Here is a 13356-nt window from a genome sequence, read left to right as displayed (position 1 = left end):
GAGATCACAAAGCTCCAAGGAAAAACAGAGCTCCCTGGTAATACACATTGTATAAAATCTGGCCAAACAGCAAGTAGGATTATTAGGAGTCTTGTAGAAATGAGTATCTTCTCTGTGCCTCACAAAAACTTGAAAACATAAAGCTTTTGAAATATACCCTTAAGTAAAATATTTTTGATTTTATGTTCCACAAATTCTTCATTGCATCTATCATTATATTTAATACTTCCTAACTATTGGAAAGGCAAAAGGTAAGGCTTATCTCTGAACAAGAGTTAAATTAAAAAGAAAGAATGTCCTAAGTTTTCTGCAAACTCATTGACTGCAGGAATGGATCCCTATCTATCAGGTTTCAAGAACTGGCCTCTTTTATTTTGAATGGAAGGGCTTAGATGGCAAACTGATAGGCAGGCAGAAATGTACATTGCCATATCTTTTTATCTGTATTAATATTTTTTCACAAATCAAAGAAATTTTAAATGTTCATGTTACAATTTATATGTTCTAAAGGATTCTAATATGACAAAACATTTCACATTTAATGAAAACTTATTAAGGCAGAATAAAATGTTATTTTCATATTTACTCTTTTTAACATAAAATATTATTTCTAAAACAAGTCTTCTAGAATACAAACATTGCTTTCTTTCCTTACAGAAGATTCCTATATACAGTTATGAGTGACATTATTTCTTTACTCCTTTTCAAGAACACCCCATGCAAATGAGCAGTAGCTACATGTTAATAATAAAGAATGAAAATGCAGTGGATCTTGAAAAGGCCATTTTACCATCATGAACTATATACATGAGTCTTGCCCTAAAAAAAATAACTTCTTTGTTTATTTTTCCTCTGTTTCCTTTGTGTGCCATGATTTTCAGTTAAATTTCTCTTCAATTTCCTTATTAGACGGAATGCTAAATGAGACTTACTGAGGCTTGTCACATTCAGAATTGAATTCAAGGGAAGTGCTAACCAAAACTGCCTATATCGAGTGCATAACCCTTGGGACAGGCTGAGCCTCAGCTAAACCACAGACTTTCTTTTGGTTAGTTTCCTTTTCTCCGTTACATACTTGTGAGTTTTGAATCTAATTCTAACTGTATGAGTACCTTTCTTGAGAGCGTGCTGGGAAGTACATCTGATTGATGCTGTTATTATTTGTTTTATTTATAAATACACTTTGTTGTATATATTTAAAAGATATAGCTTTCTGGCTTTAGTAAATCAGTGTTCATTAGACATGCAAAATGCAGTTAGATATGCAGGAATTTTGCCCTTAAAGAAACACCTTAAATCCCTACTTAAAACTTAGAAATAAATGTTGTAAATATATCTGCTTGAAAGGGTTTATTGTGTTTTTTTCTGTATTCATTCTAAAAGACCTGGCTTTCTTTCAAAGAAAGTCCTAACAGAAGAGCAACAGTTTTCCAATTTATGAAGAAAATTTTGGAGGAATAATATGAAACAGGACTGGATAATTTTATGAGTCTGATTTCTAGTATAGGAAACAGCTGAAAATTTCTGGTTGCAAAACAGTAGTATGTCTCAAAAGTAGGAAGGGGGTTGTGAATTCAGCAGGAGAATAGCCTGAAACCTCACACATTTTTTTGCTTATCAATTACTTCCTGTGCCTTTTGTATAATACTAACTTATTTTTCCTACACCATCATAAATTTCCTTGCTTTTGAGATACATATAATAAATGAACTATCTATTCAATGTAAGCTCGTAGACAGTGCTCTGCATAGGAAGATTTTTGCATCTCTCAGTTCTTGTTAGTTTCACCATTGATGGATACATGTGGTTGATGACTGAGGGCCCTAATTTCATAGTCATAAATTTATTTCATAATTTGATAGAAGATATTCTGTCTTCTAATGGCACTGTTATCAGACTTTGAGCTTGCATTAGTTTATTCTGTATACTTCTCTTTCATTAATTCTCTCTGGTGTTGCTTAAGATGAATAAATTTTTTGTGTTTGGTTCAGTATGAAGAGATCCTGATGGCATCAAGACCATCACACTGGGCAGAGGCTTCTACTGTCATGCTTCGTACATCAAGTGCTAATGGCTACATTCTGGCCAGTGTGCAGAAGATCTGTTGTTGCTGGGTCTAGATTCTAATTTGTAGATTTTGGTTTTTGATACAAATAGCTCAGTTCCTTAGGATAATGCAGAATTTAAATACAACTCATGACTTAAAACAATTTTTATAAAGCTTGATTTTTGAGGCTTGATCGTTTCATGGCAATAGTAAACATAACATGAAATCATGTATATGCATATGTATATGCATTAGTTTGGCCTCTCTTTTTACAATATCATTGTATGAAACGTGCACAGCCATGTTTAAATAGGAATGTGAAATGAAGATGCTCCTGTTAGCTCTGTAAAAGTAAACTCACATCCTAGGAGACATAAACTCTGTTCAGTCCTAGTAAGGTATCCACTATTTGGCCTTGTTAATATAACTCATCAGCTAACTAAGTGTTAAAGTATCTGCTACTCATTTTCTTTTGAAATTCATACTCCAGTGTGGTCCTTTCTGAATCCCCAGTTCCATGTTGTACATCCACTTCCCATGATTTCCTGTCATCAAAATTGTTGTGGTCTCCTGTCAGCACCCTCTCACTCCCCACTGCTATGTGCTGCAGCCTGTCCTGTCCTACCTGGTGACAAGTACAGGGCTATCTGCCTTCTCTTTTACCACTTGGCTCCTGCCAAATGTAACGAGGAAAGCAAAATTTATTCTGATTATTTTTTCAGCAGGTCTTTCTTCTTTTTTTCACCCAGTAGCTGCTAAGAGGCTTATAGAATCATAATGATTCTGTCCTTCTGCTAGATTTGCCTGATATTGGACAAGGGTTAAAAATTACTGGAGAATATTGAGTTAAAAGATTGCAAGAGTTTTTTTTTCCTAAGGAACTCAGATATAAAATAGAATAAGGACGCAATAACTGGTTTCTCGTAAGATTGCTGACGTCTGATCATCTGTACCTTCTTAAATTAGATTTTTTGCACATCTAGTATAATCTAGATACTGTTCATTGTGCCATTTATGGACTTGAGAAGTGGGACCATATGAACCTAATGCAGCTCAAGAAGTCCAAGTGCAAGGTCTGCAGCTGGGTCAGGGCAATCCCGGGCATGAAAACAGAATAGGAGAACTCAGAGAGAGCACCCCTGAGGGGAATGACTTGGAGCTTCCAGTGGGTGAAAAGTTGGACATGAACAGCCAATGTGCACCTGCAGCCCAGAAAGCCAGCTGCATCCTGGGCTACATCAAAAGACTTGCACCCAGCAGGACAAGGGAGGGGATTGCCCCCCTCTACTCCACCCTGGACACAGCCCCACTTGGAGTGCTGTGTCCAGGTCCAGAGTCCTCAGCACAAGAATGATTTGGACCTGCTCGAGTGGGTCCAGAGGAGGGCCATGAAGGTAGAGGGAGGACTGGATGAAGACAATCTGAAAGAGCTCAGGTTGTCAACCTGGAAAAGAGAAGGCTCTAGAGAGACCTCATTGCAGCCTTTCAGTACGCAGAAAGGACTTATAAAAAAGATGGAAAAAAACTTTTTGCATAGGCAGGTAATGATATGAGAAAGGGGAGAACATTTTTAAAAGGGAAAGAGAGTAAGTTTAGGTATCAGAAGGCACTGGATCAGGTTGCCCAGAAAAGCTTTGATGTCCCATACCTGGAAGTGTTCAAGGCTGGGTTGGATGGGGCTCTGAGCACACTGCTGTAGTGAAAGGTGCCCCTGTCTATTGCAGAGCAGTTAAAACCAGATTGTTTTTAAGCTGCCTTCCAACTCAAGCCATTCTATGAGTCTATGATTCTCCATGTGGATGAATCTAGCAATGTTCCAGTATCCAGTGAGTATTAGGAAGCATTTCGGGCCAGAAATTATTCTATTTTTAAACATTGCTTATTTATTAGGATTTTTTCATTATAATTAGACTAATATCTTTTCCTTATTTCATGCTCACCACTTCTCATCTGTGTGACTATTGCATTTTGGTGTAATAGTTGAACAACATAACTGTGGTGTTGAAAAGTATTTTTCTTTTCACATCTTCTTAAAGGTAGATATATGTTGAATTGATAGAGGCTTCAAAGGTCAGTGCTCAGGTTTCAAAGTGGATGCCTAGTGAGTGACACTTCCTTTGGGTGTACAGTGTGTACTGTGTGTACTGGTGTTCAGTATACTGATTTTCTGACTTTACAGAGAATTATCAAAGGCCCCTAACTTTTTTTTTTGGCTAAAGTGTTACATCAGAACAGGATAAGGTTTCTATTTCTGTCAGTTTTCAGAAACTTCCCCCTGACTGTGACAGCCAGGAGTGAAGGTAAAAGGGGGAAGCTGCTATTGTGTGCCTATATTACCTGGTGAATATGTTAATTTTAAACAGAGGATTATGTTTGGTCTTGATTTTCTAGAAGTATTTAGAATCACCTGCTTAGCAAGGCTGCTGCCCAACAACAACAAGCTGTTTTAGGGAGTAGTAAAACCGACTTGCTGAGTGATTTTCTAAAATTTTTCTGTTTGTAAGAGAGATACTGTATCTCTGCAATGTGCTAGAAACAATCATTCATCTATGGGATGCCTTGGACACATGAGAAACATGTTACTTGAGATGTGTTCATTAAGTTCAAAAGGGAGTTAAGACATATGAAATTAAAGTGTATGTACCTTTGAGTGTATGTTTCCATAGACTGGAAAATGTTATCTACAGTGATTCGTTTAGTTGTCTTCCTTTTTGTTTTTGTAAGAAGAATGGTATGCCAAATTATTTCATATGTCAGTGAAATCTGACATGAGTTATTTAATGGAAATCTCATAATGTTCCCTTTCCTGAGCAGAATAAGTGTGATTTCTGTAATCAGTTTTGACTGTAAAATTTAATTAACTAAATATATTTTCAAGAGTATTGAATATCTTATAGTAAAAGTCTCCTTTAATGAAAATTCATGACAATAAAATTTGGTGACAGAATTGTTTATGGAATTCAAATATTACAGGAAGTTTGATGGGGGAAAAATATATGTATGTCAAAGTCAGATTAAATACTTGCAATAAGTATGTGATCTGCATACTAAGTTTTAGCACCACCTAGGTGCATCAGCACTACTCATAACAGTACCATGGAGTGTTATTTCATTTACTGAGTATTGTCTGTGAGGATTTTTGTGTACCAGATCCGTTAGGAATTACATATATTGTAGATATAAAAATAATTTCAAAACACTCTAGACAGAAAAAAAACCGCACAGGTTTGTGTTGGTTTGTTTGTTTTTTCAAGGGTTTCTGAATAAGACTGTAGTGGTTTTGGGAATGAGGGAATGTTGTTTGTTTTTCTTTCAGAGTAGAGAAATGGGAGCAGGACCACTCCATTTTGAGGAGTGTTTTTTGGAAAGCCTTAATTTTCATGTCCTTTACGTAGTTAAACCCCAGTGTGATCACAATCCTAGCTGTACTAGTGCCAGGAAAAAGCAAGCATACAAACCACAAAACAAACAGTCCAAATGGAGTTTAACCCTTTTACAGGTATTGCTATTGCTCTCTGCTTTACCCAGGCTGCCTGATGCAGCTGTGGCTCTCCTTTAAATAGCAAAATATATGCTGAACAGAGCACAGCCTCTAGAGACTGCTACAGATCACACCCAACAATTAAGTTCCTCATTAGTGATTATTATGGAGTGCATATGTTGCTTTTCCCGTATCATTTGCATAGAAAATATGTATTTGGGGATTCAATACCTACAAGCAAGTAGTAAATCTGAAAATCCATGAGAAACTCAGTTTTCTTTATGTTTCTGCTTTTAGCTATGAGCAGCATAACATCACAATTTTTACAAGAAGACAGAATATTTTTGTTTTCCAAGATTGAAAGTTCAGTATTCTGAGGTCAGATAGTTTTCAAGAACTTTCAGTTACTGTCTCTAAAGGCAAAGTGTCATGGAACATAAACTCATCACTGAATAAAATCTTAGTCGCAATCATAACTCCTATTTTACACTGAGATGTAAAAAAGCAGAACCATTGAGATGTACAAATCTTGTTTCAGCCAAAGGAGACTCTTGCATCAAAGAAGAACATTTGGGTTTTTTTTTTTTTGTCTCAATTGACCCAAGGTTTCTATGTTCTACAGATTTTCAAAGCAAGCAAAAGTTTGAAGGGTTTGAGTTTTGAATTTTTTTGATTGTCATACTTGCAAATAAGAAGTACCGTCACTTATAATTCAAATACATTTAGAAAATGCAAAAGCATGGGGGGTTTGGCAGGGAAGAAAAGTAAGTCAAACATACCTCTTGAAAATTTCTTAGTTTAGTTTTATGAAAGAGATGTCATCAAAAAGAATATTCAGATCAAAATTAGTAGATATAAAATTGACTGAACTTCTGCCATCATAAAATTTTCTGTACTTATAATGATGATGGAATAAAACTAGAAGTATTGAATTAAAGATAAACATAGTAAAGGAACATGTGACATATGTCCAAGACATACTGTGACAAATAGGCTTCTAAAAAGACTGCAGCTATTAAAGAGAAATCCAGAATAATCTATTACATGTAATGAAAACAAGCAGCTCTGTGAATGAAGAATAGCTTTCTCAAAGATAAATACCAAGGAAGATTGAGCACAGTCCACAGCTGAAGCTCTGCTTTAGTTTTATCAAAGATGGCAGGCAGTGAAACATGAAACATACCTTTGGATATGACAGGATCATAGGTTCACGTGAGACTTGAAAAAGTAATCCTACCCAAAGCCCAGCTTAAAGCAGGTTGAGTTAGGTTAAGTCACTTAGAGTCTTGTCTAGTAAAGCCTTGAAAAGTCCTTTTTAGGTCCCTTTCTGCAAAACTGCTTTACAACTGGCTGGCCCCAGCATGTACTGATGGATGGCATTATTCCTTCCCTGGTTCCATTTCTGAATGTCATGAGGTTTGTTTTAGCACATTTCTCCAGCATGCCCAGGTCCCTCTGAGAAGCAGCCCTGCCCTCCAGTGTGATAAACACTTTTTTCCCAAGTTGGTGTTCTGTATTGTCATTTCTTCCTCCCCCTGTTAAATGTGGTAATGTCTACTGTTCAAGAAGACATTGTAACCTATAAAAGTAAATTAAAATTGTCAAAAAAAATAGAATAGATCAATAAATACAATAATTTCAATAGTATGCTAACTGATTTTCATTAAATACTGTTACATTTTTTTTGAGAGGTTCAGATAGAGAGAACTTTCTTTTCTGAGAGTAAGATACAGCTTTGGAGGTTACCTGTAGGCTGAAATTAAAGTATATTTTTCTAAAGATAAATAAATTATTTCTGCAGTATAATGACAGAGAAGCCATAAAGTTTATTGAAATATGAAGATCATATACTTGCATTTGGAAAATGTTTCAATTAGCATAGATTAAAGTCCTGCAAAGTGGTATCCTACACAGTACATGACCTGGAAAAGAGTATTAAATTCCTCATATCATGAGCAAAGGGAAGGCATGTGAGTGAATGTGATAAAAGCTGACAACTGAATCAGCCAAAATTCTTGGTCTGTAAGAAACAGGCCAGCTCCTCCATAAAAAATTAGACCATCCCCAAAAGATTTCTGCTTCACAACAGCTCCTGGAAGTCTGCAATGCTGAAAGAATAAGAACAATCTGTTCAACATGGTCAGACTTGGTGGAAAAGTTTAGAGGATCATACCTGATCCTCAGGGCTCCTATCTTCCCAACTGATTGTTTTAGAGGATTGAGACAGACTCATAGTTTGCAATTCAGAACTGTAAATTCACAGTATACACATCCCATATTTTACAGTGTCCTATCAAACTTTCTTTATCCAATGCCCAAGGAAACATTCATAGAATCAGAATCACAGATTACGCTGAGTTTAAAAGGACACATGTGAGTCATTAAGTCCCAATGGAGAGCACTCAAGGAGTCACAGCGTGTACCTGAGAGCATTGTCCAAATCCATCTTGGACTCAGACAAGCTTGGTGCTGTGACCTTTTCTCTGGGAAGTCTGTTCCAGTGCTTGATTGAGCCTTTTGTCAGTTCTTCTTGCTAGCAATAGCTTACAGCTATTTAGTGTTTAACATTTCCAATTTCACCGCTAGCCTAAAAAAAGGTCTGTAATATAGTTTAACCTCCCTGTTGCTTAATTTTATCTTCTTGAGTGTTTGGTTTTTTGAGATAGTATTTTTTGTATTTATCTATTTGGCTCATGTCTGTATGAGATATTGTCAGGCTGTCTCTATGAAGCAGTGGTTAAATACTTGTTGGAAGACATTTCTGACCTAGGAGTTTTTTATTTTTTGAACAGCTTTCTTTTAATTCTATCTATATTTTTTAAAATTTCAGTTCTACAAAAACTGACATAATTCGTGAGGTATTTCAAATATTTGTTTTGCTTGAAGTTTTAGTATTTCAGAGTCTTTGAAGCAGGTATCAGTAAAACAATTTTCTGAAACAGATGGCTAACACTTGGGGTGGATTTATAAATCAGAGCATAGTGTGTGAATATTTGCATATTTGAACAAGCTCAACTATTTGAAAATCTCCAATTAGTTCACCTGATCATATGAATTACAGCACATCCAGTTCCTGATGTGGCTTGATTATATAACATATTTTTAATGGCCTTAACCTTTTCCTTTTTAGAAGAGCAAAAGTGTCAAAACCCCATATTTTGCATTTATTTTAACACTAAGTAAATTTTGAAATTGATCTCATCCCAATATTATAATTTTATGTATGAAATAAAGCAACCTGCAATACAAAAGTGTCAGTTGAAATCATCTGTAAGCACAAAATTTTGCAGGACATTTATTTGGAAATTTGTGTAGGTGGCTTTTACATGCATATCAAAGAATTGCATCAAAGTATTAACTATGAATTTTAATTGAATTAAGTAATTGTCCTGTTGCAATGTTGGTATTTTTATTTTTTACATGTTAAATTCTAATTTTTCTCTTGCTCTGCTGGAAATTTCTTATTGTCCTTAAGATATTCAAAAAAATAGTAACTATTTTTTTTTTTCCTATGAAATCTCTTTTCCTTTAGACTAACAAAGATTCGTTCACTTGTCTATCCTTATCACACCACTAGTTCTTTACTAGTACTATGGGCTAGTATGGAAAAAATACTTCAAAACAAAAAATAGGTTTAGGAACTGTTGTGCAAGAAATTATATAAATTTATAATTAATCTTCATTTTTTTTTAGCAGGTGGCTATAAAGGCAATTGTATTTTAGTGATGATATCTATTCCCTTTCCAGTTGCAGCTTCTGTAGGTTGAGAACTTCTCAATTCATTTAACCAGTAGTGGGTTTCTGCCATACCTCAGGTTTAGTCTCTGAATTTAAAAATTTAAATTTTGCCTTTCTTTTTCTACGTGCTTAACCAGGGCACCTCTGCAGTCATGCTACCTGGCTTCAACCCAGCGAACCATAACAATATGTTAACTTTTATATGTCCCCTTTCAAATACGCTGATCCGCTGTCCTGCCACTCAGTTTTGCACTTTTGCACTGACTGCCACAGAATGCCTTCAAGGAACATGAGAGGAACCTGGGAGAGTTACAGAAGATCTGTAATGGCAGAAGTTTTTTTTCTCTTTTTACTACGTTGGTGGTTGGGCTGTGATGTAAACTCTGCAGACTGTAAGGAAGGAATTTGGGTTAGGTTTTTTTAGATGGGAAATTAGTATGTTGTTGGTATGTGCACACCATCTATTGGATGTGAATTATTCTTTTCAGTTCTGGTAGATTTCATCATCCCTGCTGTATTATAAGGGTAGCATTGTTGGAGAAATCTTCTTTAAGCTGTTTTTCTGGCCTAGTCACAGCTGGAGATTGAGGTTTACATAATGACATTATGTCTCTTTGCTGCTTTTATTTCCACGTGGCAGCTTCTTGTCCACCAGAAAACTTTGTACCTTTTAGAAAATTTCACACAAAAACATGGAGACAGCTAAGAAAATTATCTTTCAAAAAATATGACACTAATTATTAACCTAACAGGTTACAAAAACACTGAAAGGAGGCCAGAGTTGTAGAGAAAAATTTTTCAGGGCACAAATGTGTAGTACTTCTTTGTACCCATTATGTTTATTTTCATTTACTGTGGATGCTAGTTAACATTTTTGTGCAAAGGGTAAAACATTAAGATTCGTTATAATTTTCTTTAGCAAAAATCATGTTTTGAAAATTTTGATGCAATGCTGCAAAAATGATTGGACTTTGGGGAAAAGTGCAGCATGTTTTTCAATTCAAAAGTACTCACTTGACCATGCATTTAATTGTAAGTTGGTGAAATATATATATATTGGTTATGGAGCATTTGTAAAAATACTGTTGTAAAAATACTGTTAAAAAGTAACTTCTTTATTATGCAATCTACAGAAAGAGCTGTGAAAACTAAAATCCTACGTTAAGCAATTTGGATTTTGAGTAGGGAATGAAGGCATTCCAAGTAAAATGCAATTCAGTTTTGAATTCTTTCAGGGATCTAAATTAATTCATAGGTTTATTTGTCACTTAACAAAATATGTAAATACTCTTCCAGAGTCAGACATCTATCAAGTAGACAATGGTTCTCTAATTTAGTTTAACTAAAAAATGTCCAAGCTATTATGTTGTTTTTTTTCCCCCTCAGAACATTATCAACTGTATGTTCCTGAGTCGGCTCAAGTTGGATCAGCAGTTGGCAAAATCAAAGCAAATGATGCAGACACTGGTTCAAATGCAGACATGAAGTATACAATTATAAATGGTGATGGCGCTGGGGTATTCTCCATATCTACTGACAAAGAAACCAGGGAAGGAATTCTCTCTCTGAAGAAGGTAAGCCATAGAAGATATAAAATTTGGGTGAAAATCATACTTTTTGGTCCTCAACGTGCTTGAATCTTGGCGTAGAAATTTTATCTGTGGAACTGAACGCGTAATTCAGTTTTCATAGACTTATTCTTTGATTTACTTTCCAGCTGGTATCTTCATGACCCAGTATTGTGCTAAAGACTTAAAATGCTACTTGGCAAGCTATCGCAGAGTTATCATTTATATGTAGTTCCCATATTTGTCCCAGTCAGTTGAGAGTTCTTATATGGGTTTGTTATTGAGTCTTGTAGATATAAATTATATGTATCCATAGACCCTAAAAATTAAAAGTGAGTATATATTCAAAATTGCTGATATGAATTCTGGTCTTGAGTAATGGTTGGATAAATGAAATACTGACAAAATGTGAAGGAAGAGAATAAATAAAAAAACTATCATAAAGCATGGGGTTTTTTTCTTCCTAATAGATATATATGTATTTAAGATATCAAAAATAGCTCTACCTCAAGGAAATATTTTTTAATAATTTATAAATATTTAAAAGACCTCTTCCAGTATCTTAAAAAGCTTTAACTCAGTGTCTTTTGTAAAGGTTATGTAATACCCACCCAACCATATAAAAGTAAACTGTCTTTTTTATAGCACTGAATTTATTTCCTGATGGCCTGGTTTTATCTGGAAACCGTAATCTGTTACTTCTTCTTTAAAATGAGTATTGTATCCTCACCATGGCTACTTTTCATTACCCACAACATTTATGCATATTTAAAACATGAAGCAGAAAGGAAGAATTTGCAACAAAATGAAAGACATAGAAAAATCTGCTAAATAACATTTCTTACTGGTTTTGCCAAAGTAGCCTCAAAAAATTTTTCACTGCAATTTAGAAAATGACAAAAGCATATGTTGCCTGTTCTTTTACATACACATGAAAATAATTTAGGTCATTTTTACATCAAGACAAGAAGATTTAAGTTTTGCTTAAGTAATGTTAAATTCCATTTGAAAGGAATTCGGCACTTGAAAATTACATAAATTTTTGTATAATACCTCCATTATTTCTTCGGATACCTTATCCCTTTGTACAGTACTAGAAAGAGGATGTTGGGGTTTTTTTCCTTTGTTTTCTTTTTTTCTTTTTTTTCTTTTTTTCTTTTTCTTTTAACTCAGATCTTGTATGCAGTTTAATAAGTATATTATATGCTGTTTGCTGTAATTGCTTTTAATTTAGATTGGATTTCAAGCTGAATATTTTGATAGCCCAACTAAAATAAATAATCTAAACTAAGAACAGAAGTATTCTGGTTTTGTATATCAGATACCACTGCCTTCCATAACAGTAAAATAGAATGATTTATCTTCTAGTACTTCTCCAGAAGAATTTACAGTAGGCACATCAGAAAAGCCAGAACTAAATATATTTTAGTGTCTAATGACCTGAAGTCCTCATCAAAATATTAAAGCTTCCCTTATGTAAGATTCTGCTGGATAAATAAAATTTTTCAGTGCCTCCATTTGTATGCAAAGGCTAGGAGTGTTAGAATCTGTTTTAGTCTCATTCTGGGCTGACCCAAAACCTCCAGTACTTTCTTTATCTTTCTTATTGACAGACCTGTGGAGCCATTCTTCAGTCTCAAAGATCCTTCCACAAAGGGTTGATTTCAAACTGTCATGAAATATTTCTACTTTTTCTTATGCAGTTCCTTTTTTGAGAAAGAAACTGGAGGAAACCCAAACAAAATAGGCCAGTAAAAGCTATTATCCTCTGTGTCCTTCAAAAACAGAATGGTCATCATGCTCCCTCTTTGTCATGATTCTCAGAAAAATGTGTTAGAACTTTCCTGACTTCAAGTCAGCAAGTGTCATTCAGATTTCCCAGAAAAAGTGTCTAACAGCCCATCCCATGTCTCTTCGTAAAATGAAACTGGAAATGCTCAAGAAACAGATAGTTATTTCCCATAAAATTCTGTAACTCTTTTTGGGAGTTATAGTTACCCTAATATGAGATTCCTTTTGGGAGTTTCATATTAGAAACTCAAACTGCAGTATAGTGCAGAGCAGCATTTTCCAGTTAGCCTTGTAACTGGTCACTTGAGCTACATTTGGCATTTTCAGTTTGGCCGATGAATACATACTGAAATTATGTTGGTAATTGTAATGAAAGGAAATTATTAATTGGGAAAATAGAAAACATGAACAAAAAATCTCTTTAATTCATCTAAAATATAAATGTTTTGCTTTCTTTCTGGGGAAGATGATCTTTAGACAATGATCATTTTAAGGTAAATACAGAAATGTTTTGCATATTTAGAGACACAAGACAAGTCTGTCTCTCACCTTATATCTACCACTAATGATTGAGATGTTATAGGAAGAAAAAAAAAGCAAATGAAAGCAAAAATACTATACTTGAAATGTCAGATCTTTCTGATTATCTGAATAGATTTTTCCCTTAAAAAAAAAGTGTTATTGTCTGATCAAAGAACTAGATTGAGTTTGTGTTACTACAAGAGTTTGTG

The 13356-nt window shown here is 34.7% G+C and overlaps 1 protein-coding gene across 1 annotated transcript in view; it reads left to right on the top strand.

Moving 5' to 3' along the window:
* Positions 1 to 13356, top strand: part of CDH18 (cadherin 18) — a gene marked incomplete at both ends in the record, with an annotated part of 156867 nt that overhangs the window by 97894 nt on the left and 45617 nt on the right. Inside the window, one exon of the mRNA XM_084216973.1 lies at positions 10653 to 10840. Coding sequence (XP_084073099.1) covers positions 10653 to 10840 — 188 coding nt within the window. The remainder of the gene's footprint in view (positions 1 to 10652; positions 10841 to 13356) is intronic.

Source organism: Fringilla coelebs (genome assembly GCF_963513975.1).
Source record: "Fringilla coelebs genome assembly, chromosome: 1".
Taxonomy (NCBI): Eukaryota; Metazoa; Chordata; class Aves; order Passeriformes; family Fringillidae; genus Fringilla; species Fringilla coelebs.
The sequence above is the reverse complement of the archived record's forward strand: the minus strand, read 5'-3'. Positions and strand labels throughout refer to the sequence as shown.